This window comes from Centruroides sculpturatus, unplaced genomic scaffold, assembly GCF_000671375.1.
Source record: "Centruroides sculpturatus isolate CEXI.00-Female unplaced genomic scaffold, Cexi_2.0 scaffold280, whole genome shotgun sequence".
Classification (NCBI taxonomy): Eukaryota; Metazoa; Arthropoda; class Arachnida; order Scorpiones; family Buthidae; genus Centruroides; species Centruroides sculpturatus.
This window is the reverse complement of record NW_019384675.1, coordinates 475,125-501,797: the sequence shown is the minus strand read 5'-3', so window position 1 is coordinate 501,797 and position 26,673 is coordinate 475,125. Positions and strand designations below refer to the sequence as shown.

The window sequence follows — 26,673 nt, the reverse complement described above, 5'->3', positions numbered from 1 at the left end:
TTAAGCATGGAGGTCTCCATTTCTCTAGCTTCTCCAATAGCTGTAGAAGTATATATTGTTAATTTATTCGTAACCTTTTAAATTCAGGATTCTATTTTCTTTGTATCTTTCAAGAGATATAACCATTTGCTTTTACAGACATCATCTCATTAATGTCAAACGAATTTCTCTATTTAGCAATAAATGTTTTTTCTTGTAGATTTAAATATACAGTATTTTTAGACAGTGTTACTATCAATTTTTTGAGCACTCTAGTTATTTGGAGACAGCTAACTCAGTGGTTCTCAAATATTAGAAGAAATACTTCCTTTTGTAAAAATATTCTTGCATCCCTACATTTTCGTAAAATCATAATAACCCATAATTGTATCTTAGGATTACTTTATTCTAATAAAACAAAGATTTTCGAACTGATTTTTGATAAATGTCTCGAGTAAAAGAAAGTCAAAACAATACGGAGATATTTACTGCTAAATGAAATCAAATTTTGATATTGTGATGACTACATTATGGTCAAAACCATAACGATAGCTTACAATGTAATAATGTTAATACAATAAATATATAAATTGCGAATGTTTTTAATGTTATATTATACTGTAACTAATAGACGGAATATCGAGTGCGTGAAAAAAAAATTGTACTTGAAAATAAATAATAATAATAATGATTTCTTCGCGTCTTCCAAAGAGGCGCGCTCAGTTTGAGATTTACTGAATTAACCAAGTATTAGTAATTAGATTCATAAAATCGGTTTTCTGACCCGAGTTTCTGTAACGAGTCCTAGTTTCAGAAATTAAATTTGCTATTATTGAGATTTAATTGTTCTAATTTGAGATATTCGTACAAACTTGAATTCATTCAAATTGTCACGTTTACTAATGATATAAATTTATTTCATCTCAGAAAAATTTGTTTAAGTATAGGCTAATACTATGTATTAGCAGAATAATATACTGATAAAAAAGAATGAACCGATACTGCTTTCCTAAATTATTACTAAGAACCATATTTTGTTCTTATTTTCATATTTTTACCTGATATTTCAACAGTTCAAGTTAGAAAATCTTTCTAATGTGAACTGAAAAAGTTGTTTCTGTGTATTAATAAAAATAACGATATCAATCAATATTTTCCTGATAACACTTATAGCTGAATAATATTGAAACGAATATTTTGTATGCAAAACTGTATTTCATTTTTTTTCCTTTCCAAAAAAAAACATACATACATCATACACAGTATATATATGAGCATTAAGAGGAATTTTTAAATCATACTCATTGTTGCATATAATTATTATCATATATGTATATTACAATTATGTATTCTATTATTCTATTTAATATAGTTGTGTCAGGCTTATATTGTTCAAGTTATTAGAGGGGGGAAAAATGTAATTCTAGATAAAACCAGAAGAAAATTGTATATATTATCGTTTTATTTTTTAAAATCAATATATAATCAATATTCCCAAGAATAATGAAACATATTTCTCTAAATATTAAAATATAGGAAATCTTGATTTTTTAGAATATTTATAATTAAAATAAATGGCTTATGCTGAACATATATTTATCATTAACTTATTGACTTTGTTTCATGTTTAGGGTATTCTTAGAAAAAATTTCTCATGATATAAAAGAACATTCTTTGAAATTATCAACTCTCTCTGAAATTATGCAAAAAATGGTCGATGAAAACAGAAATAATAAACAAAAAATCTCTGAATTTATGGAAGGAAGTAAATACTTAAAATCATTATTAATTTAACAATAATCTCTATTTATAATTAACTTATATGTCTGCTTCTAGTAAACAAATATTTAGAAAAGACCGAACACGAAATTTTGTTGACATCACAAAACTTAAAAGAAATAATCAAGATTCAGGTGAGAAAATTAAAATTATTTTAAAATATTCTATATAAAATAAATTTACATTTTGATTGTGTATGACACATTTGACCTTACAATTTTTAGACATTAGATGTAATTGAATCTTTTAAATCTCTTGAAACGAAATTTAATTATTTTCTATGCATTTAAATTCTTCCTTAATTTAATATCAATATATTCAGGAATTATATATACTAAAACGAAAATAGATAATCTTTAGTGTTTAGTTAAATTATCGGTATATGATTGGTTCTTAAGATGTTATGGAAGAGAGTTAAAATAAACACGTACTGATAAAACAATTGAAATGACAATCTATGGTAGTTATAACACACCAATATACATACAAGGCAATTTATTAGGCATGTAGATGTTACTGTGAAAGACCGAAATTAGAGAATGTCGATATTCTCCGGTAAATGTCGATACATACAAAATACGTATTTTGTATGTGTCGACAATTATGTTATATTATTATACATTCGAACAATCGTCGGTGTATGTCGACAAGCACAGATAAGCTTTGGTGGAGGGCGAAGAAATTGTTAATACTTTTGAAAAAAATTTGAGCAGTGGCCATAACGAATACCATATTCCAAAGGAAAATATTTAACAGGAGCTGCAACCCACCACGTCTTCATATCAAGCCCTGACTGAACAACACGAAGTTATTTCTATAAAAAGAGCGGCCGCGAAAGAGAATCTTCTACTGCGAGCAACGAAAATGTTACGAACCTCAAAAAGAAAATTTCTTTCTGCTCAAATTGGTGATACCGTACGAATACAAGTCCCTGATGTCGACCGTGGCCGTACAGATGCCCGAAATGTTGGTGGTTGTTGTTGGAATAGAAGACTTCGACTTTTATAAATTAGCAAGCAAAAATGGTACCCTCAAGTAGCTTTATTCCCGTAATCAGTTCGTAATTTGTAAAGAAAAGTTACTTTACATTGCATAGATGAAATTTCTTCTCAAGAAATATCACTGAGAGAAGCAGCTGCAGCTAATTCGAAAAGTGGAAGGCAAGGCTGTACACGCTGTCATTGCAAAAAGAAGTGTTCCACGAATAAATGCAATTGTAAAAGCAAGGGACTCTTGTGCAATTTAAAGTGCCACAACAGTTTAAGCTGTTGCAATAAATAAGATTGTATAACCTTAATCACATAATTTATGTGTAAGTTTATTATTTATTATTTTCTTTAATGATTTAGAATGTACTGTTTGTTTTAGGTTCAACAGTTTATTTACATGTGCTGTTACTTAAGCTTTCTCCTATTTTGACATATTAAACAGTTGCATTTTTGTCCTAACGTAATAAAAATATTTTTATTTAACATTCACCATCAGTGCATGCTGAATGTCGACATTTGCCGGCGTAAGTGAGAAATAATATTTAGCAAATATTTCGTGCATACACGAAACCACTGTGTGAATGCTGATATTCATCGGAGAATGCTGACATTCGCCAGATATCGGTCATTCACAGTAACATAGATATCAAAACTTTATGTATGATTTTCTTTCACAAATGTTGAGATTAAAAGAAATTTATTATTATACTTCCCCTCTTTTGCTAATCGTAATCCAGTCAAAAGTTCTTTTCAGATAGATTTTCAACGTTGCCTTTTTAAAATTTTTGTAAACCATTGATTTTATCTACTAACGTGCTTAATGATGTTTCCATCCATTTAAATTTACTTCTTTTTTTAAAAATTACTTTTGCAAGATAATATATTAACGGATATAATTAACAATTATTTGAATTAACTTTTCTAAAATACTCATTTTTCTGTCTTTAGTAGAATCATATTATCTTCAAATTGCAGATTTCTTGTCAGTATATTGTAAAAATAGAAATTTATACTGATTGAAAAATCAGTATAAATTTTCAGGTAGCCAAATATACGTTTTTGGCCTTTTATAAGTCAGCGTCAAAACGATATTGTGTATGATAAATTTTTATAAGTTTTTGTTTATTTAAAAATCTGAGCGATAACTTAAATAAATTATTTTTAAAGAAATTAACATTATTTTATTTTTTGCAGAAACACATTTTGGATGAAATAAAAGAAACGAAACAGAATGACTTTAAAAAGTTAGAAAATTCAATCTCTTCGTATCAACAGGAATATGAAAAACAGCTGTCAACCATAAATGAACAGCAGAACCAATTATCTTGGTAACAAAGTATAAAAAGTATTTCAGTAAATCTGTTTTATTTAAACATGGTTTATTTTTTTAGTTCGTTAAAAGAAAATCTTAATGTTTTTGCCAAAGATTGGTCATCGTGGAAAAAAAATATAGAAAATACACTTAAATTAACAATAAAGGAGTCAATGAAAAAACTTCAAGAAACAATTAAAAAGGTAAAAACATTGTTAAGAAATAATTAACCAATGTTACAATTATCGTAAAATTTACATTCACGATTATAATATAAATATACAGTCAACACACCTTAATACTGAGAACGCACATTTATTCAGCTAAACAAACGTTTTCAACCCATTTCATGGGCCATCATCAGGTTAAAGACGTTACGTAATTTAATTTCAACATATGTTCTAATATAATTTAAATTTGAACGTGTTCGATAATGGCTTGGATTCGAACGTCTTTAACCTGATGATGGTCCATGAAATGGGTTGAAAACGTTTGTTTAGCTGAATAAATGTGCGTTCTCAGTATTAAGGTGTGTTGACTGCATATTGTTGAAGAATCTGAGCGAGAATAGGAGATTATAATATAAATGCTTTATATCAATATAAAATATTCAGTTTTATTTGAATCATTATTTAAAAGTAATATTCCTTTCTTTTGATAAAAATCAGTTTATCAAGTCGTAAATTCTCCATGTTCTGCAAAAATATCAATAATCCCAATTACAAAAAATGTTTTACTCATGGTTTTATTTACATAATTGTAAAAATATTCTACTGGTCATTTTTTTTAATTTTCATTACATAGTTTTTCTAAGTGTAAGTAAAAGTAGTAAGCAGGATATCGTCATTTAAAACAGTGTTTCTTAACAGGGGGCAACGGCCCCCTGGGGGTCCATAAGTTTGCCGGGGACCGCGAAATTATGCAAAATTTCCTTCAGAATATAATAAAAAGAAAATTGATGTATAACCGAATATCGTATTGAAAAGTGAAATAAGAAAGATAAAGTTTTCGTATTTAGTTNAAATATTGGGCTCAAGATATTCTTTATATAGAGCAAAAGTGTAATTTTTTTGAAATTTCTCTATCTTTCCCATGGACACCTCGGTATTATCTGTTATCAAATTTAAACTATAAGATTAAATCTTTAATAATGCAATTACGACTGAAATAAATATACTATTGTATTAAATGGTCACAGAATTAATATATCAGCTTACTCCAATTGTCCTCTAATAGATTTTTTGAAAATGTTAGTAATCATTTGTTTGTATCTTGTGAATTTACTGAACACTTAAAGTATACTTTTGACAACTGACTTTAATATGATTTGTCTATACGATTATAATTTAAGTTCTGTAATGTTATATAAAATTTATAAATTTTTTTGTTATTCATTAAACATGTTAACATAGTCCTACTAATTGAACTTATATTTATTATCTAATTACAATTATGTATAACAACGTTTGTATTTTAATAATGTTGCTACGAGTTCTGCAACCCCTTTGTATAAGCGGAAGACAAAATAAATAAATGTTTGATTGATTGATTGACATTAATAAAAAATGTATATATACACTGTATTTTTTTATTGCAGAAAATATTTTCTTGGTTCATGCGATTTTCAAGAATCAGAATTCAGTCAACATGGTTTACAATCTCTTGATTTTTCTCAGGTTAGAAGTTCTCAAGAACTATTTTCCGATCATTTCTCACAGTCGGAAAAAGAGGTAATATGATAGGATTTTATATAATGGCTAATAATTTCCTATTTCCTATACATATACTATATATATATTTTCAGGAACCGTCCCAAATTACTACATCCATAAATTCAACAAGAAAAGCATCATTGATAGAAGACTTTGGAAAAAATACAGATGAAATGTTAAACGTTTCAAAATTATTAATGGATGCTAAGGAAAAAGATGAAAAGTGATCAATTATAATTTATAATAAGTATCTAATTTCCATAATTATTAGAAGTGTTTACTACCAAGAAAAGAGCTAAAATTTGGTGATATAATATACTTTTCATATCATATTTTTATAATTTTTGCAAAGTTGTCGCTATTATTTTTCTATTTGCATTTTTAATTAAAATATCAGCTGATTACTAATTATTTATTAGTGATTAGATAATTAGCCTTTATGATACGAAATATTTCTTAAGTAAACGCAGCCAAACTTTGTATTATGATATATTATATCATAAAATATTTACAATATAATCACAAGAATATTAAATTAAAAAAATACATATTTTGAAATTAAAATAACAAATTTATTATTTTCAAAGTAAAATTTCAAATACAGTATGTCGAATTTCCGCTTCTCATTTATTTAAATTTATTTGTGCTTTTTTTCATTTACCGTCATGACTTGTTTTGGAATTCAAAATTCAATTAAAATTTCAGAAACAAAACTTTCAGCTATTAAAATATTTTTTTCATATATTTATTAAATAAATTTGTTTTTTAATTGTTTTCGATGAGATGACCATAGTGATCGGGCTTCAGATTGTTGTTGTGAATCAATCCGTTCTTAGACTACGTAGTTTTTCGAGAATATATGACGATCTTTGGATCATAACTGAGAAAAGGGAATTAAGCATGGAGGTCTCCATTTCTCTAGCTTCTCCAATAGCTGTAGAAGTATATATTGTTAATTTATTCGTAACCTTTTAAATTCAGGATTCTATTTTCTTTGTATCTTTCAAGAGATATAACCATTTGCTTTTACAGACATCATCTCATTAATGTCAAACGAATTTCTCTATTTAGCAATAAATGTTTTTTCTTGTAGATTTAAATATACAGTATTTTTAGACAGTGTTACTATCAATTTTTTGAGCACTCTAGTTATTTGGAGACAGCTAACTCAGTGGTTCTCAAATATTAGAAGAAATACTTCCTTTTGTAAAAATATTCTTGCATCCCTACATTTTCGTAAAATCATAATAACCCATAATTGTATCTTAGGATTACTTTATTCTAATAAAACAAAGATTTTCGAACTGATTTTTGATAAATGTCTCGAGTAAAAGAAAGTCAAAACAATACGGAGATATTTACTGCTAAATGAAATCAAATTTTGATATTGTGATGACTACATTATGGTCAAAACCATAACGATAGCTTACAATGTAATAATGTTAATACAATAAATATATAAATTGCGAATGTTTTTAATGTTATATTATACTGTAACTAATAGACGGAATATCGAGTGCGTGAAAAAAAAATTGTACTTGAAAATAAATAATAATAATAATGATTTCTTCGCGTCTTCCAAAGAGGCGCGCTCAGTTTGAGATTTACTGAATTAACCAAGTATTAGTAATTAGATTCATAAAATCGGTTTTCTGACCCGAGTTTCTGTAACGAGTCCTAGTTTCAGAAATTAAATTTGCTATTATTGAGATTTAATTGTTCTAATTTGAGATATTCGTACAAACTTGAATTCATTCAAATTGTCACGTTTACTAATGATATAAATTTATTTCATCTCAGAAAAATTTGTTTAAGTATAGGCTAATACTATGTATTAGCAGAATAATATACTGATAAAAAAGAATGAACCGATACTGCTTTCCTAAATTATTACTAAGAACCATATTTTGTTCTTATTTTCATATTTTTACCTGATATTTCAACAGTTCAAGTTAGAAAATCTTTCTAATGTGAACTGAAAAAGTTGTTTCTGTGTATTAATAAAAATAACGATATCAATCAATATTTTCCTGATAACACTTATAGCTGAATAATATTGAAACGAATATTTTGTATGCAAAACTGTATTTCATTTTTTTTCCTTTCCAAAAAAAATCCTACATACATACATCATACACAGTATATATATGAGCATTAAGAGGAATTTTTAAATCATACTCATTGTTGCATATAATTATTATCATATATGTATATTACAATTATGTATTCTATTATTCTATTTAATATAGTTGTGTCAGGCTTATATTGTTCAAGTTATTAGAGGGGGGAAAAATGTAATTCTAGATAAAACCAGAAGAAAATTGTATATATTATCGTTTTATTTTTTAAAATCAATATATAATCAATATTCCCAAGAATAATGAAACATATTTCTCTAAATATTAAAATATAGGAAATCTTGATTTTTTAGAATATTTATAATTAAAATAAATGGCTTATGCTGAACATATATTTATCATTAACTTATTGACTTTGTTTCATGTTTAGGGTATTCTTAGAAAAAATTTCTCATGATATAAAAGAACATTCTTTGAAATTATCAACTCTCTCTGAAATTATGCAAAAAATGGTCGATGAAAACAGAAATAATAAACAAAAAATCTCTGAATTTATGGAAGGAAGTAAATACTTAAAATCATTATTAATTTAACAATAATCTCTATTTATAATTAACTTATATGTCTGCTTCTAGTAAACAAATATTTAGAAAAGACCGAACACGAAATTTTGTTGACATCACAAAACTTAAAAGAAATAATCAAGATTCAGGTGAGAAAATTAAAATTATTTTAAAATATTCTATATAAAATAAATTTACATTTTGATTGTGTATGACACATTTGACCTTACAATTTTTAGACATTAGATGTAATTGAATCTTTTAAATCTCTTGAAACGAAATTTAATTATTTTCTATGCATTTAAATTCTTCCTTAATTTAATATCAATATATTCAGGAATTATATATACTAAAACGAAAATAGATAATCTTTAGTGTTTAGTTAAATTATCGGTATATGATTGGTTCTTAAGATGTTATGGAAGAGAGTTAAAATAAACACGTACTGATAAAACAATTGAAATGACAATCTATGGTAGTTATAACACACCAATATACATACAAGGCAATTTATTAGGCATGTAGATGTTACTGTGAAAGACCGAAATTAGAGAATGTCGATATTCTCCGGTAAATGTCGATACATACAAAATACGTATTTTGTATGTGTCGACAATTATGTTATATTATTATACATTCGAACAATCGTCGGTGTATGTCGACAAGCACAGATAAGCTTTGGTGGAGGGCGAAGAAATTGTTAATACTTTTGAAAAAAATTTGAGCAGTGGCCATAACGAATACCATATTCCAAAGGAAAATATTTAACAGGAGCTGCAACCCACCACGTCTTCATATCAAGCCCTGACTGAACAACACGAAGTTATTTCTATAAAAAGAGCGGCCGCGAAAGAGAATCTTCTACTGCGAGCAACGAAAATGTTACGAACCTCAAAAAGAAAATTTCTTTCTGCTCAAATTGGTGATACCGTACGAATACAAGTCCCTGATGTCGACCGTGGCCGTACAGATGACCGAAATGTTGGTGGTTGTTGTTGGAATAGAAGACTTCGACTTTTATAAATTAGCAAGCAAAAATGGTACCCTCAAGTAGCTTTATTCCCGTAATCAGTTCGTAATTTGTAAAGAAAAGTTACNAAAAAAAAAAAAAAAAAAAAAAAAAAAAAAAAAAAAAAAAAAAAAAAAAAAAAAAAAAAAAAAAAAAAAAAAAAAAAAAAAAAAAAAAAAAAAAAAAAAAAAAAAAAAAAAAAAAAAAAAAAAAAAAAAAAAAAAAAAAAAAAAAAAAAAAAAAAAAAAAAAAAAAAAAAAAAAAAAAAAAAAAAAAAAAAAAAAAAAAAAAAAAAAAAAAAAAAAAAAAAAAAAAAAAAAAAAAAAAAAAAAAAAAAAAAAAAAAAAAAAAAAAAAAAAAAAAAAAAAAAAAAAAAAAAAAAAAAAAAAAAAAAAAAAAAAAAAAAAAAAAAAAAAAAAAAAAAAAAAAAAAAAAAAAAAAAAAAAAAAAAAAAAAAAAAAAAAAAAAAAAAAAAAAAAAAAAAAAAAAAAAAAAAAAAAAAAAAAAAAAAAAAAAAAAAAAAAAAAAAAAAAAAAAAAAAAAAAAAAAAAAAAAAAAAAAAAAAAAAAAAAAAAAAAAAAAAAAAAAAAAAAAAAAAAAAAAAAAAAAAAAAAAAAAAAAAAAAAAAAAAAAAAAAAAAAAAAAAAAAAAAAAAAAAAAAAAAAAAAAAAAAAAAAAAAAAAAAAAAAAAAAAAAAAAAAAAAAAAAAAAAAAAAAAAAAAAAAAAAAAAAAAAAAAAAAAAAAAAAAAAAAAAAAAAAAAAAAAAAAAAAAAAAAAAAAAAAAAAAAAAAAAAAAAAAAAAAAAAAAAAAAAAAAAAAAAAAAAAAAAAAAAAAAAAAAAAAAAAAAAAAAAAAAAAAAAAAAAAAAAAAAAAAAAAAAAAAAAAAAAAAAAAAAAAAAAAAAAAAAAAAAAAAAAAAAAAAAAAAAAAAAAAAAAAAAAAAAAAAAAAAAAAAAAAAAAAAAAAAAAAAAAAAAAAAAAAAAAAAAAAAAAAAAAAAAAAAAAAAAAAAAAAAAAAAAAAAAAAAAAAAAAAAAAAAAAAAAAAAAAAAAAAAAAAAAAAAAAAAAAAAAAAAAAAAAAAAAAAAAAAAAAAAAAAAAAAAAAAAAAAAAAAAAAAAAAAAAAAAAAAAAAAAAAAAAAAAAAAAAAAAAAAAAAAAAAAAAAAAAAAAAAAAAAAAAAAAAAAAAAAAAAAAAAAAAAAAAAAAAAAAAAAAAAAAAAAAAAAAAAAAAAAAAAAAAAAAAAAAAAAAAAAAAAAAAAAAAAAAAAAAAAAAAAAAAAAAAAAAAAAAAAAAAAAAAAAAAAAAAAAAAAAAAAAAAAAAAAAAAAAAAAAAAAAAAAAAAAAAAAAAAAAAAAAAAAAAAAAAAAAAAAAAAAAAAAAAAAAAAAAAAAAAAAAAAAAAAAAAAAAAAAAAAAAAAAAAAAAAAAAAAAAAAAAAAAAAAAAAAAAAAAAAAAAAAAAAAAAAAAAAAAAAAAAAAAAAAAAAAAAAAAAAAAAAAAAAAAAAAAAAAAAAAAAAAAAAAAAAAAAAAAAAAAAAAAAAAAAAAAAAAAAAAAAAAAAAAAAAAAAAAAAAAAAAAAAAAAAAAAAAAAAAAAAAAAAAAAAAAAAAAAAAAAAAAAAAAAAAAAAAAAAAAAAAAAAAAAAAAAAAAAAAAAAAAAAAAAAAAAAAAAAAAAAAAAAAAAAAAAAAAAAAAAAAAAAAAAAAAAAAAAAAAAAAAAAAAAAAAAAAAAAAAAAAAAAAAAAAAAAAAAAAAAAAAAAAAAAAAAAAAAAAAAAAAAAAAAAAAAAAAAAAAAAAAAAAAAAAAAAAAAAAAAAAAAAAAAAAAAAAAAAAAAAAAAAAAAAAAAAAAAAAAAAAAAAAAAAAAAAAAAAAAAAAAAAAAAAAAAAAAAAAAAAAAAAAAAAAAAAAAAAAAAAAAAAAAAAAAAAAAAAAAAAAAAAAAAAAAAAAAAAAAAAAAAAAAAAAAAAAAAAAAAAAAAAAAAAAAAAAAAAAAAAAAAAAAAAAAAAAAAAAAAAAAAAAAAAAAAAAAAAAAAAAAAAAAAAAAAAAAAAAAAAAAAAAAAAAAAAAAAAAAAAAAAAAAAAAAAAAAAAAAAAAAAAAAAAAAAAAAAAAAAAAAAAAAAAAAAAAAAAAAAAAAAAAAAAAAAAAAAAAAAAAAAAAAAAAAAAAAAAAAAAAAAAAAAAAAAAAAAAAAAAAAAAAAAAAAAAAAAAAAAAAAAAAAAAAAAAAAAAAAAAAAAAAAAAAAAAAAAAAAAAAAAAAAAAAAAAAAAAAAAAAAAAAAAAAAAAAAAAAAAAAAAAAAAAAAAAAAACGCAATCCATTGCGATTAGATGCCTGCATGCGAATAGCATTACAAACAATTGAACCAAGAGTTAACAAATTAGTTGAGGATATTCAGCAGCAGAAATCTCATTAAATTATTTTCGAATATTTTTTGCTTTTTCTATGAATTTTTAAATGTTTCTTATTTTATTTTTTGTTAAAAGTTAATGAGTTTTTGTTTAATTGTGAAGTTTGAATGTTATTTAAATAGATAATGAATTAATAAAGTTATGTTTTACATTTATTATATAAAAAAACAAAGCAAGAATAAAAAAATCAATTTATTATAGATAATTTAACAAATATAATTATTAAAAAATGGGGGTCACAAAAAATTATGAAATATTTGGTGGGCCGCGAGTATAAAAAGGTTAAGAACCATTGATTTAAAAGACTGTAAACATTTAATTGGAAACATGGAAAAATTAGAGAAAATTAACTCTTGCACTAGTGAAGAAATGCTTTACCTTACTGAAGGTTATAATTGCTGGACATCTGGTTTTGAGATTCTGCTAGATTTTTTCACATTTAGTTTCTAGATGTGAGAAATGTCAGATACAAATATAGCTGCTTTCATTTCAATGTTTTCATAAAGATGGGCATTCATTTTGTAACTTAACAGATTTCGGTGAATAATTTTGTTTTCAAATGAAAAAGTACGATAAACTAAGCTTCTGTGGCTAACAAGATAAACAGACAATCAATTGCACGAGTGCAATTGTACGAATTAAATACGTATTACTGGATCTTCGAAGATTCAGTAATACGTAATTAATTCAAACATAAAATGTTTCTATATAAAAAAAAGTCTTGCAATAAATTCGATCATTGCTGCTGAGATACTAACTTATTCGCTTTATTATTCATGTGAGGAATTTCTTCGCATAGTTCTTTCAAAATATATTTTTTGTTTTTTTACTTCATGTAGATGAATATTTCAATGATAAAAGTAATTTATATTATTTTACATTAACACCATTAGATTTAAATTGAAAATAAAGAAATCTCCTTTTGAATCTGAAAAATATAGCGAATGTGTGTTATTCTTAAAGTGAAGTCCAATTCCAATTCTTTTTATACATTTTTAAAAAATTTATTAATTTCATACAGACCTATTTTTTAAAACATGATCAAAACTTGCATGTACAGATGTATTAAATTCATTATTTAATTTTTTTAGGAATGTAAAAATAACGTTTATGAAACGAAGAATCAGAATCCTTTACGGAACACAAAAACTAAAAAATCGAAAAGATTTTCGAAAAGAATTCAAAAGAAAAATAAGAAAAAATCAACAGTTAATTTAGAGCAAAACACTGTTTATGGTAAAACTGGACAATGTAAAACTGGAGAAACAAAATCAATTATAAGATGCATAAAAAGAAATGGATTTCAAAATTCACGAAACATTGGAAGATATTGCCAACAGTCAATAATTTCAGATTGCAAACGTTGTTCAAAAAAATCATCTTTTTTACAAACACCTAACTGTTTTAACTGTAGCTCCAAGAAGCTATTCAAAAACAATATAACAGACGTGTCGGTTGATCGTGTGACACAAAGAAACAATTCTAGTAAAACAAGCACATCAGCAGAAAGGAATTTCCAACAAAAAAACAATTTCGAATCTTTGGAAATAAGCAATCCGAACAGTCCTGCTTTGCCATTCTCTTCTCTTGTCAAACTATTGAAGGTAACATCTTCAAAAACAGAATTAGGAAGAAACTGTTCTTACGTTAAGAGTAAGTTTTTTACAAATAAAAATTATAGATTTTTATTTTATATAATATAATTGTTTTTACTACGTAGATAATATTTTACATTATTCAAATGTAAGAAACCGAGAAAATATATCCGTAAGTATATTATTACAAAAACTGTTGATTTTACATAAATACTATTTTCATTTATTAGAATTACAGTAAATATTTACTTTCTAGGAAGAAATATGGATATAAATTGAAGTAATTTATCACATGTTCTACTTTATATATATTTGAGCCTTTGTTAATTTTCCAACTTATTTTGTTTCAAAATATTAAAATAATTCACAAGACCGTTAATAAAGAATATTTAAATATTTATTGGAACTTTTTTGTTAGAATTCACAAATTAAACAATGAATAAAAAGTAAACTACAATGACAAATACAAATGTGATGAACTTTGGAAATCTAAAAGAATGTGAATACATAATATTGACTGGAACAATGATATGGAAAATGAACTACACTTTTAACATGTACTGATGTTTGAAGACAACTCATCTGTATGAAAATACTGCAGACGAACTAGATTCCCGATTTATGTAGCAAAATTATGATGTCAATAGTCCAAATGTGGATTTTTTTTAAAATATTGTTATTTACATAATGTAATTATTTTCGATTGCTGAAAGGGAGAACCACTCGGCAAACAAAATTTTCCTAACAACTTTACATTTTTTCCCCAGCAATTTGGATGGGATGCAGTCGAATCCCCATAATGCATTTATATGTTAAAATATGTTTTTGTAACATTTAAACATTTCCAATTACAACTCTTACAAACTTGTTCTTTCCATTATTACATATCAATAACCAAAAATTAACATGGATATCGAACAGTGTTTTTTTTCTTTTCTTTTTTGTGTGACAATAAAGTATCACTATTTAACCATGCCACTGTTTAATTTTAGTCGATAACATTTTAATCTCAAAACATCCAAACATAATGGCTTTTCTTGAACCTATTTTTATATTAAAAATTCATTCATTCTTGATATTCAGTCAGATCCAAAGTTATCACCCTGCTGATTGTACACTCTCCTGGCTAAAATAAAAAATAAACATTAATAAAATGGCAAAACATATCAAAACTAAATAACAAGACATTTTTTTCCTAATAGTTTTTCATAATTTACTTTAAATAAGCTTTGCAAACAAGTAAATATATATCACATAATCATCATAAAATTTTTTAATTTTTATTTTTGGAATATTTCATTTTTCTTACCTGTGAAAAAATAATGAGACTGATGATGATGATATTTCTGAAATAATGGTTACTTCTTCCAATACAAACAACAAATATGATTACATTAAAATCTTGTCTAAAAAAGCAACGAGTTAGTCAGCAGACTGATTTTTGTAGTTCAGAAATATCATCAATCACTTTTCTTTCTTAATGTTTATATTAAGAATATTAAAAGAATAATTAAACCATATTTTCATTTCATTCAAACTGATGTGCCAAAAACTTAGACACAAGTGGCACAAGCAATGTTACCTTCTACCCAGAATATTTTGCATGTGATGTCATAGGTACAATACTTATCAGTTGTGTGAGTACTTGATTAGAGTAGCAATGGGCATGTAAAGAATTTATCACCATTTTATTGTGGACAGATTGTTGAAGCAAGAATAATGGGTTACATTATTGGCAAGGTGGCCAATGCCCTTGGATTTTCTTGTGCAACAGTTTCAAGAGTTTACTGGGAATACTAATATCCTGGACAGACGTCAGCAGTACTTGCAGTGTGAACACCCAGTGTTAATAGAAGAACTTGACTGCTGGCAGCTAACCAGGTTAGTAACCGCACAAGGAAGGACAACTGTGCACCAAATCACATCAGACTTCAACACACTGGGGTTTGTTGAATCATCAGTTAACACACTGTACAACATACACTTCATTTGTTGGGGTTTGGTAGTCATCAATCCGCTTGGGTACCACTACTAACACCCAGGCATCAGGCAATGTGCTTCACCTGGTCCAGAAAATATTGAAATTGGACAATGGATGACTAGTGCTGTGTTGTGTGGTCAGATGAATCTAGTTTCAGCTCTTTCAAGCTGATGGTCATGTTCATGTGTGGCAACAACCACATGAAACCATGGATCCATCTTGCTGACAAGGTGTTGTGCAAGCTGGTGGTGGCTCTGTCCTGGCTTGGAGTGTATTCTGTTGGTGTGAACAAGGACCACTGATGAGACTGCAGTCAACTTTGACAGATGCAATGTACACTAATCTCATGGCAGATGTTTTGCACTCCTTTATGCTTGCCATGTTCCCTGATGGCAATGGTTTGTACCAACAGCAGATAATGATATTCCCCACAAGTGTGGTTCAAGGAAAACTTCAGTCATCAGACTTGATTCCCATAGGGCAATTATGGGACACTATGCAAACATCAATGCCTTGCAGAACTATCCAACAAATGCAACTGAATGTGTCTGGATTGAAATATCTGTGACTAAGGCATCTCATAGTCTATGCCATGTCATGTAGTTGCTTTTATTTGGGCTCGGAGGAGCTACATGTTAGTATTTTAAAGACACTTATCTAATAACACAATAATAAATTAAAGGAAAAATTAAAATGAACATTTTGCTTTTAAAAAACAGCACAAAATACATAATTGATTAAATCAATCTTGAATGTTGATTGAAATACATTTTACACACCTCAAAAGTGAAATTGCAACACCAAGAACGAATGCATGTAGCCACATACACATTGCAGGACCGGTACAGGTGACAGGAAATGCAAATGATTAAAAGAAAAAACAAAGATATGCAACAGACACTTGTTTATTCAGTAACAAATATGGTTGCTATATGGCAAGGCATAATATCGATGAGGCATCCACTTACCAAGCTGCATCCACTGTGGCACATGTCTATGGTATGTAGTGGTGGTCACCAGTGTCCCTCACATTGGATGAGGGCCCATGGATGTCAGATAAGGAGAGTTCTGGCAAGACTTCCAACCAGGGAATGATATGAATTCTTTCAGGTTGATGAGAGTTCACCACGTGACATGCAGTTGGACATTATCTTGCTGAAACAGTGTTGGCTGCAGCCTGCACCATGAGCCCCACAATATGACATACAGGTCTGATGTCAGAGTACCAGAAATGTGCAACAGGGCTATCCACTGATTGAACATGATGCCTGGTTCATGGAATGATGCCAGGAAATGCTAAATGCTAACCTTTTTGCCAAGCATCAGAATTACCACAGCATTTCCTGGGATACCACAACACTTGTCCATGGACATCATTCCTCCACAGACAGAAGTGGGACTTATCTGTAAACATACCCAATGCCATTCAGCAGTCCAGTTGCAATGACAATGACACCATGTCAGGTGTGCATCCCTGTGTTGAGTGGTTAATGGTACCCCAATTGCTGGTTGCTGTGCTTATGTAGCCTGATGCAAATGGTTTGGATGGACACAGATGCGCCCTGTTGATGATGACAAGTGGCTTCAGATATCTCATGCCGTGACAAATAAGTTCTGATGGGAAAATCTGCTGGTATGTGCACTCATGCACTGGTCCTGCATCCAATGTGTCACACAATGCTGGATGATACTCACACCATGCCTAACACATATGGCAACTGTGCACATTGACAAACTGAGGTCATGCAGCTCCAGGATATGATCTCATACTCCAGCCATTAACTGGTGATACATTCAAAGACGACAAAGTGCTAAATGAAACAGCATTAAACAAGGTTATTTTAACACAGTAAATAAAGAAACGGGAATATGCAACCAAAAATCAACAGATTTTACTTTAATTTTAAGTTATTTTTATATTAATTTACATAATAAATATGTTAAATAATACATATGTTAAATAATATATGTTTATGTTAAATAACACAAACATATGCACACAGAAATGTCAAGTTTATTTTTTGTGATGAAGGGTCTGGCTCTACCGAAATTCTTGATTTTTTTGCGATGAAGTTGTCTAGTGTCATCTGTCATTTTTTTCCTTCGTTAAGCAAATGTAAGTAGCAGGAGATCGCATCCAAAACTCCTTGTCTTGCTTTTCCACTCCTTTTAAAATCTGAATCATTGCTACAGTTTGATGAACGATTTTGGTTATCATTACCAAACTTTTACTAAGGAAATCTGTAGCAAGTTCTTTGGGTTCTTTGTTTTCAGAATGACTATTTTCCAGTTCTGTCATTTCTTGGAGGTCATCATTGGTAAGGCTCTCACCAGTAACATACAGTAACTCCTCAATATTAATGGTCCAAACAACTATATGGTTTGGACCATTGATGGCACATTTTTACATTAAGTTCTACTGTGTTAGTATAGCATATAACATTCCAAAACACAAATTTTTATACGTATGTTAATAAATCTTATGTTCTTGCTTATCAATTCTGATATTTATTTATCCTATTGCATGCTTTAAAATTTTTTTCTCTATATTGTGTTTTATTTGTTCCGAAAATCTAATCATAGCTCAACTGCTCATAAATGATGCAGCTGAAGTTCAATCATAATAATATTACTTAAACTATAAAATTAAACAATTGATAATGCAATGCCCTTTGTTTTCTGATATTAAATGTTTTTAATATGCAAATTACATAATTATGAATTTTTTCAAATTGCAATTGTTTTAATGAATATTTTTAAATTTCAAACATTTCCACATGCTATGTTGAAAGAATAATTAACTTAGGCAGGCAATAGGAAGGTAAATCAGAATTGTTAAAAATTAACAATAAATTTTATTACCAAATATATTTAAAGTTATCATAATTGTGTACTGAAAACTTACATCAGGAACAATACCAACTAGAGCATCAGCATGACCATAAAATTCCTCTTTTAAGGATATAACTATGCACTGAAAAGATATCTCTGTCTGTTCTCGAATGAAACGAGCAACCTAAAAAAATATAAATGAATTCAATTCAAATAATCAAAACTTCATTTTGCTGCAGTCCATTTTAATATCCCTAAATATACACTACAAAACAGTCGAGCAATAGACTCTTTAAATTATATACAGTTGATTCTGTTTAATTGGGGCAGCCTCTTTTTTTAGGCCAAATCCCAAAGAAAGGAAACCAAACTAATAAACTAATACATAATTTAAATGCTTAATTGGGACAGTAACAGAAAAGGAATTTAGCAATTTTTGATATATTTTAGGATCTTCCAAAAATATGTAGACACTACATACACTAATGTCATGTAGGTCTAATGGTTGACGGAGACAAAGCAATTTTGTCTTTTGCTTGGGCAGTTTGGTTTTTCTGGAGATGAGCATAGCAGGACATATCACACTTGGATCCTGTCTGAGGTGGACTGAATGCGAGCTATTGACCCTGCTCCGGATTGGACCAGACAATCCCTTAAAAGTGACAGGACAAAGACCACCCCCACAGACAATTTTTCAAGGTCTCTCGACCAAGTTGGAAGACTATTAGGGAACTGTAACTGAGTTCCCTGCTTAGTTTAATAAAGCATTAAAATAGGTAAAAAAATAATAATTAAGTACCTATGTATTACATATTTTATTTTAGAATTTATTATTAGTTTGTTTAATTAGGCCAAAATGGATTAATCCCAACTGTCCCAATTAAGTGGAATTGACTGTATATAGATAGCAATTAAGACTCAATTTAAAAATAGAGTATTTTACATGTTTTATATTTTATCTAAATAATATTAAATTAAACCTACTTTTCCGATGTTAGTATTATCCAGAGCTGCATCTATTTCATCTAAAACAAAGAATGGAGCAGGTTGATAACTGAAAAAAGGAAAAACACTGTAAATTTATGTTATTGAATGAAACAAAGTTAAATCAATCCTCTGTACCTGTGTATGGCAAACAGAAGAGCTAATGCTGCTACCGTTTTCTCTCCACCCGACAGGTTACTCATTGGCTGAAATCGTTTACCCGGCGCCACACAATTATAGTTGATTCCTTCCAAGTAAGGTTCTTCAGGATTTTCTGGACCCAGAAATGCCTGAGCACTCTGATTATTAGTTAAAGCCTGATGATAATTTAATAAAACATTAGTAATGCATTTATTTCTCAGAGAAGAAAGAGATCATGCATCAAAAACATCTGTTCTTACCTTGTATATTTCATCTATCCTATTGCTGACATGATCGAAACACCTCATAAATTTATCGTATCTGTCTCTCTTTACCTTTTCAAATGCTTGTTTAGCTTTTTTGGCTCTTTTTCTAGCATTTTCAAACTCTGTATCAGTTTCTTTCAACCTTTCTTTTACTCCATCCAATCTACAGATGAAAATTTAATAAACTATCAGTAATTGTTAAATTATTCCTTTTTGTAATTATTTATTATATGTATTTAAAACTAAATATATACTATAAAACTAAAAGTGGAAATAATATGTTGAGGCCAAGTGAATATTCTGTAAATATATATACAGTAATACCTCGACTTACACGAACCCGGAGTTACGCGATTTTCAAATCTCATCGATTTGTCTTTTGTTTGAGCGCCAAGCAACTCTCGATTACTCAATCTCCCCACACTATTGTTCGACTTACACGTTCAGACGTGTCGCGTGGAATCGACACATAGCCACAATTTATTTTGTGTTATTATTCTGTGTTTGTTATATCTACGGAGACTTGAGAGACTCTATGTGGTGATTTCTTCTAACCATGAACGAATCAAAAGACGAGATAAGATTAACGAGAATATTTATTAGCTTACATACATCCGACTTGGGTTTTACACAAATTGCGAAATTATACTCCAACTTACGCGGTTATCGCTCGATCCCACCTATCGCATAAGTTCGGGGTATCACTGTACATAGTCAACATGGCAGTAAATGACTTTAGATAAAATTCTAAACTTAGATAGATATAATTTGAATAATATGATCTAGTATGCAACAGTTGCAAGTTTGCAGTTAAGTCTCTCACTCCATTTTAATTATAAAATTTATCACACATGCAAGGAGTCCTGCCTGTGACATTCTGCACTACTACATCATCTCACATATTTTCATTACTTTCAACAATTTCTTTTATATTATTTACACTTATTTAATCTATATATCAATAAATTTTAACAAAAATAATTAACATAGTCTGTGCGGCAAAAGAGTAGAATTGAGTCAGTCTGACGCAGAAGGGTATGATGAATGAAAGATGATGCATGATTAACATTAGAATTAAGAGTAAGTAGTAAAAAAAAAAAAGTGAAATTGCAATGAATACAGAATAAAAATGTTTTAGAAATGCAAAACAACAGAGATTGGATCCATGTCTCGATTCCCATGGGGTAGCAACATGTCTCCTTCCATCCCTTTCATCTTACAGAGTTCCAGCTCATGCTGACTTGTGTCTACTCTTTTGCTGCACAGACTATAGTAAAACAGAAAACATTATTATTTAAAACAATGTGGAGCACACACTAATAATAATAATCTTCAAAAATAAGGCTGAAGCCATTTAAAATGGACAGTTGTGTTCCATTTTGTTTTATGAACATCCAGCATTAAACTAGAATACAAAATAATTGATATTTTCTTTGAGATTTTGGCTTTTTTATATAATATACTGGAAGTCCCATTTTCACTGGACCATTGATTAGAAGCATAACTAAAAAAGTCATTGTTTTGTGTTAGCAAATGAGACCAATGAAACTTCACTTATCTGTTAAGTAATATCATTTTATATATATGAGTAAAAATTCAAACTTTGGTTGAGACTATTTGTTTATTATTTTTATCATAAAAGCAACAAAATTTATCTGATAAAACTAAAATCTGACTACTAGATCATAAAAATATTTAGTTACAAAACTTTTATTAGACGACAAGATAAAATGTTAATTTTTTCTACTCACTTTTCTGTTGCTTTCATATTAGGAGCTTGAATTCTGTGTAAATGAGATTGCATGTCAGAGATTTCTTTATATAGACGATCTCCTTCACGTTTGACCTCATCGTGAGAATCCAACTAAAAAAATATATTTTTAATTCATTGGAATTTAATTATTAATTTTATTATTATGCATCAATACTTGTACAAATACTTACATCCTTATATTCTTCTGAAAGACCATTATAATCAATTCTAATTTTAGCTTCTCGTTCATATATTTTTTGAGTGCTTTGACTTCCAGAAATATCGGTTGATTCAGTATCGTCAGTCTGCATCGGAGTTTCGTGATCAATATCTTCCATTGTACCCTGTTGCATAGGAATAACAATGTCTTCGAGCTAGTAAAAATAAAAATCATCAGTTTGTATTATTTTTACAATAGGTTTTTAAAAATTAATTAAATAATAAAGAATATAGAATTAAATATTTACTTTACAAGCTTGTAGTAAACTGTGCCTGTCTGCCCTCTTTTGTTCCAATCTCGTTTCTAAACCAGTGACTAATTTTTGGGCAGCAGATATTTCTTTCTGAACGGTTGCTAAACGCTTTCTTACTTCTGTTATTTCATCTTCCATCGCATCTACATCTGTCTTTTTACTGATTTTTGAATTTTTTAACCTTTCTAGATTCTGCATTTCTTCGTCTATCAACTAAAAATGATCAATGATGAATTATGTCAAAAATTTTGTAAAAACAAACTACAAATTTTAAAAATTTGTAACAAAACAATTATCCGTACTTGCATCTGAGTTGTTTCAGCTTTTTTCAATTTAACAAGTTCTTCTTCATCTTCTTCCACTGTTTTTGTCCACTTGCGCATATTCTCTACATTAAAAAATTTCAATTTTATGAATAAAAGTCTATTAGCAAAATTTACAAAATAAAGATAATCTTAACTTGAAATACCTAAAGTATCTTTGGAACGTTCATATTCTAAACGATTAATAATTCTATTTTTTTGATTATCAAACTCTAATCTCCTTTTGTCCCTTTCTTGTGTGGCTCTTAATTCCCTCTCTTCATATTGTCTAGGAAGAACAAAATATACATTATAATAAAATGTTTAATGATGATAATACCAAGATTTATTATTTTTTCTGAAATAATCCAATCACCTGATATTTTCAACTCCGATGGAAGTACAAAAATCAGCAAAAACTCTGTCTTCTACAGTATTCATGGATTCTTTTACTTCCTGAATTTTTACTTCTCGTTCTTTCATCCTCTCTTGAATTTCTTGAATACGAGGCTATTTATAATTTTTAAATGTGAATAACATATTTATTATAAAATTAAATTAAATACAAAATATAGTTCATATTTACATCAAATGTTTCGATTTCTTTTTCCAAAGCTGCTATGTCTCTTTCTAAATTAGCAATTACTCTTCTTTCCTGAACAAAATTTTAAATACTTTGTTGTATCTAATTAATTCAAACAAACACATATGAAAATTAATTAAATTACTGTATTTTCTTTATCGGTAATAGAATATTTTAAGCGAGTTTCCAATCCCCTGATCTGAGATTGTATTGTGGTTAAATCAGATTCTTTTCTAGTTTTCTTCATCATTTCCTTTAGTTCTTCTGTCAGTTTCTCTTTTCTGTATTTCAGATTATGAAGAGCTTTTTCGTCCCATCTCCTTGCTCTTTTTGCTAAATCCCTGAAACATTTAAAAGTTATTTTCAAGTAAAATAAAATTTTTAAAGCAAGAAATATATAAATGCCAATTTATCTTACGTGCTACCACCAGATATAAATCCATTCTTTTGATAATAAGTACCATCGAGCGCAACTGCCTATGTGAAAATAATTAAACAAAATAAAGACATTTGAAATAGAAAAATGAAATTGTAAATTAATTATAAATTTCTTTTACATCATAACGTTTTCCATCGCCTAATTCGTAAGCTACTTTACACGCATCTTCTGCAGTTTCACAAACTAATGCATTGTTAGTTGCATAAAGAATGGCCCTCTTTATCGCAGGTGGATCATACTGAAGAACGTCGTACAATAACTTCACATTTTTTGGTTGTTGAATATTTCTGAAAATATTTGAGCATGTATATTTTCAGAAATAAAATAAGAATTGTTTCTCACGTTTATCACTACTTGCATTTACCTGAGTCTTTCTTTAAGTGGTTTGGCATCAATATAATCCAATGGAAGAAATGTTTCTGCTTCTAACATTTGCTCTTTCAAATATTGGATACAAGACCTTCCCGTACGTTCAGTATCCACGACAATTGCTTCCATATTCCTCCCGAGTACTTTAGTGATGGCAACGTTGTAGCGTTTATGAATGGGTTGACACATATTTACAAGTCGATCATACTGGAAAATATACAGTAACAAAGAATAAATATCTTACAGATAATTTTGTAAAATGTCAAAAATTAAAGAGACAAGACAAAATGAATTCATGAATTGATAATTAATATATTTAAACAAATAATCTGTAAGAATAATATATAGTTGTTACTTTACAAAGTTTAGACATTACATCTATCCTATCAATATAAATTATTTTCAAGATAAATTTATAAATTCCATCAATAATTTATATCATTAATATTTGTATTGACATTACAAATCTTCAATTTGTATATTGAGATGGACTCAAACTTACTATAGGTTTTCCCGCTGAAAATAGAGTATTCCCATGAAACCTTTCATAAGTCAAAACAGCATAAAGTGAAGAAGCAATTTATGATTAACTTATATGAGAAAATTTGAGTTTTTCCAGAGATAAAATTAACTTATAAATCATACCAAATAACCAACAAAACCTAAAATAATTCTAACACATGGTAAAAACAGAAATAATAGGAATAATATGATAAATACACAGCCTATATAAAGTAGAAATGTAAGTACAGTGTAACCAGTGAATCTGCACCAGAAGTATTCTGGTGCAGATTCACTAATTACACAAACTTTCATAAAGTAGAGGATACCAATTGAGCAATTTAAAGTATTTTGAACATTTATTCTTACTTTGAAATAATCATTATATACAAATAATTTCATACTTGTATCTAGTTGAGAGTTCTTTATTAATACAGTGGAACCCCGGTTAACGATCGTCCTGGTTAACGACCAAATCAGTTAACGAACTATTTTGCAAAAATTTTGTCTCGGATAACGAACTTAACGGCTTTTTGTGTCAAATTTGTAAGCTTGCCGACTTTTAGGGAAAATCAGTTAATCGTGTGTCGGTGATGGTCTAGGGCCCATTCGTACGTTGGTGATGGCAGAGGAGACAAAGATGACAAGTATTTTACAGTAAAAATCATTTATTAGAACGGGAAGATGCTTACATATTTGAGGTAGTTGGAAATGGCTTATCTACAGTATTTTCTCTCGGCACTGAGTAGTGACATATCACTGGTCCTACGATAGTGCAAGTTGATCAGTCGTAGCCCCAGAGCGGACGAGATGGGTTCGCTTGGTCACAGAAGCGATGATAGGTGACAGAGCTGCAACGACTTGAGCGGTCCGAGACACAACACAAATTTTAGCGGGCACGACTTCAGGCTTAATCCAGATGAAGACGACACAGATTAATCGCCATAGAATTTTTAGGAAAACTGCATTTTGACCTTGAGATTCGGGGTTTTTTATGTATTTTTCCCTTGAATATCACCTTACGATTAGTCCTGTGTCCCATTCCTCCCTTCCCGATTGTTTTCTTCTTTGTCTCCAGGTGAAAACCGAAACCAGATCAGGTCACGAGGTTTGTTCCGAGGCGTTTATTTGACACCTGTTCGTCGACTCTGATCAGAGATTGTTGATAAACCTATAAGCCTTTTGCTCATAATTTAGCCTATTGTTTCTGCTATCTGTCATTTTAAAACTTTAACGATCGTGTGTGATGTTTTAATACCCGTCAAATCTTTCCCCTTTTCCGAAAATTTAACCTAGATCGACTGTTTATGAGCACGTTTTCCTATATTTTCATTAAAGATAACCCATTTTACAAATAAAATTACAAAAATACTGATGGCTAGAACGGATTAATTGTATTTGCATTATTTTCTATGGGAAAAATTGCTTCGGTCATTGAACAATTCAGTTAACGAACGGACTCGTGGAACGGATTACGTTCATTAACCGGAGTTCTACTGTATTAACAACAAACTAATGCATTCTGTCAATATTTGTATTTCTTTTTAATTTTTTGAATATTTTATAAAATGAACATGTAGTAAATATATAAATATTAAATGTAATCAAAAACTAATGGTGAATACACATATTAAAAAAGTTTTATTAAATATAATACAAATTTAAGTTAATTATTTTCAAAATAGTTCTCTCTGCTAGCCACATGTCTATATTCCAATACAATTCCTACCATTCTGCCACTTTCAAAAGCAACTATAAAAAAGTTGTCTGATGGAAGCAGAGGCAGTTTATTCCAGGTATTTATAACAAAATCTATAAAATTAACTCTCCAGAGATTTTTTACATGACTCAACCTGAATATGATGGACCCCATCCCCTGCTATTTGGCCACTCCCAACATGGGCCTGGCCAAACTCAGAATGGATATGAATAGAAAGGCCCTTTTAGTGTCCAAAGAAGAAAACAGTCAAAAATGGAAAATTAATTGATACCATTAATGTTCTCAAAGGATCTGATGTAGCCACTTGGACAGCTGAAAAATTAATCAAACTGGGTTTCCCTTTCATCATTACTTGAACTAAGCCAAATAAAAATCTCCAAATCATTGGATATTTCTCAGCAAGTTAGCCTTCTCAGATTATTTAATTTTTTAAGCATTTCGGTTTGTAGTCAAAGTCAAATAATAATAATAATAATAATAATAAAGTCGTCAATTAATCGATATAGATCCATTAAAGAATCATTCAAACCATTCATAAAACAGCTTTTTTAAAATCACAGTAATATGTCCATAAAATTTCACATTTTGTGTATTTGTATGACTATCCAAGTTTGAAGAAAAATTACAAAGTCAGGCAATTTTTAGAAACATAAGCATAAACACAACCCAATGGTTTCCTTCTTCAAAGTTGCACATTTTTTACATTTTTTTTTTAAATCACACTTTATATTACATTAATCAATAATACTTAGAAATTTACATTTACTTACCACTCCAGGAAATAGCCTTTTAAAATGATCAACAATTTCTGCTTTTTTTCTCCTCCTCGAATCTTCGTGTTTATCAACCTAATAAAATATATTTTTAATAATTTGAAATGAGACATTCTGATAAATTTC

At 27.1% G+C, this 26,673-nt stretch overlaps 3 protein-coding genes across 3 annotated transcripts in view; 2 read left to right on the top strand and 1 right to left on the bottom strand.

The window, feature by feature from the left end:
* LOC111626814 overlaps window positions 1–14,404 on the top strand; it is a 16,694-nt gene extending 2,290 nt beyond the window's left edge. Inside the window, exons 5-11 of the mRNA XM_023370323.1 lie at window positions 1,611–1,744; window positions 1,816–1,892; window positions 3,942–4,075; window positions 4,139–4,262; window positions 12,927–13,488; window positions 13,556–13,602; window positions 13,687–14,404. Of these exons, the coding sequence (XP_023226091.1) occupies window positions 1,611–1,744; window positions 1,816–1,892; window positions 3,942–4,075; window positions 4,139–4,262; window positions 12,927–13,488; window positions 13,556–13,602; window positions 13,687–13,704 (1,096 nt within the window). The 3' untranslated portion in view covers window positions 13,705–14,404. The remainder of the gene's footprint in view (window positions 1–1,610; window positions 1,745–1,815; window positions 1,893–3,941; window positions 4,076–4,138; window positions 4,263–12,926; window positions 13,489–13,555; window positions 13,603–13,686) is intronic.
* LOC111626815 lies at window positions 5,524–8,631 on the top strand. Its single transcript, XM_023370324.1, has 4 exons — window positions 5,524–5,789; window positions 5,864–5,994; window positions 8,280–8,413; window positions 8,485–8,631. Exons 1-4 carry the CDS (start codon window positions 5,625–5,627, stop codon window positions 8,583–8,585), a joined length of 531 nt encoding a protein of 176 aa, XP_023226092.1. The 5' UTR covers window positions 5,524–5,624; the 3' UTR covers window positions 8,586–8,631.
* Window positions 13,810–26,673, bottom strand: LOC111626813 (structural maintenance of chromosomes protein 1A-like). The gene is made up of 17 exons (XM_023370322.1): window positions 26,545–26,673; window positions 23,549–23,760; window positions 23,303–23,471; window positions 23,164–23,222; window positions 22,891–23,086; window positions 22,749–22,817; window positions 22,539–22,672; window positions 22,330–22,451; window positions 22,163–22,248; window positions 21,855–22,073; window positions 21,579–21,761; window positions 21,386–21,498; window positions 19,629–19,797; window positions 19,366–19,544; window positions 19,228–19,297; window positions 18,317–18,427; window positions 13,810–14,556 (listed from the first exon to the last, which is right to left on the bottom strand). The coding sequence occupies exons 2-17, from the start codon at window positions 23,740–23,742 to the stop codon at window positions 14,497–14,499; spliced, it is 2,133 nt and encodes a 710-aa protein (XP_023226090.1). The 5' UTR covers window positions 23,743–23,760; window positions 26,545–26,673; the 3' UTR covers window positions 13,810–14,496.

What these genes read in the sequence shown, in the direction of transcription:
- LOC111626815 (XM_023370324.1), top strand. Translation starts at nt 5,625, where the DNA reads ATGTATATATACACTGTATTTTTTTATTGCAGAAAATATTTTCTTGGT. An exon ending in GCTAAGGAAAAAGATGAAAA is followed by an intron (nt 5,995 to 8,279) that starts GTGATCAATTAT and finishes TTTCATGTTTAG; the next exon opens with GGTATTCTTAGAAAAAATTT. An exon ending in CTCTGAATTTATGGAAGGAA is followed by an intron (nt 8,414 to 8,484) that starts GTAAATACTTAA and finishes GTCTGCTTCTAG; the next exon opens with TAAACAAATATTTAGAAAAG.
- LOC111626813 (XM_023370322.1), bottom strand. Translation starts at nt 23,742, where the DNA reads ATGTGTCAACCCATTCATAAACGCTACAACGTTGCCATCACTAAAGTA. An exon ending in TTTATATCTGGTGGTAGCAC is followed by an intron (nt 23,087 to 23,163) that starts GTAAGATAAATT and finishes TAAATGTTTCAG; the next exon opens with GGATTTAGCAAAAAGAGCAA. An exon ending in AATATGAAAGCAACAGAAAA is followed by an intron (nt 19,798 to 21,385) that starts GTGAGTAGAAAA and finishes TTTCATCTGTAG; the next exon opens with ATTGGATGGAGTAAAAGAAA.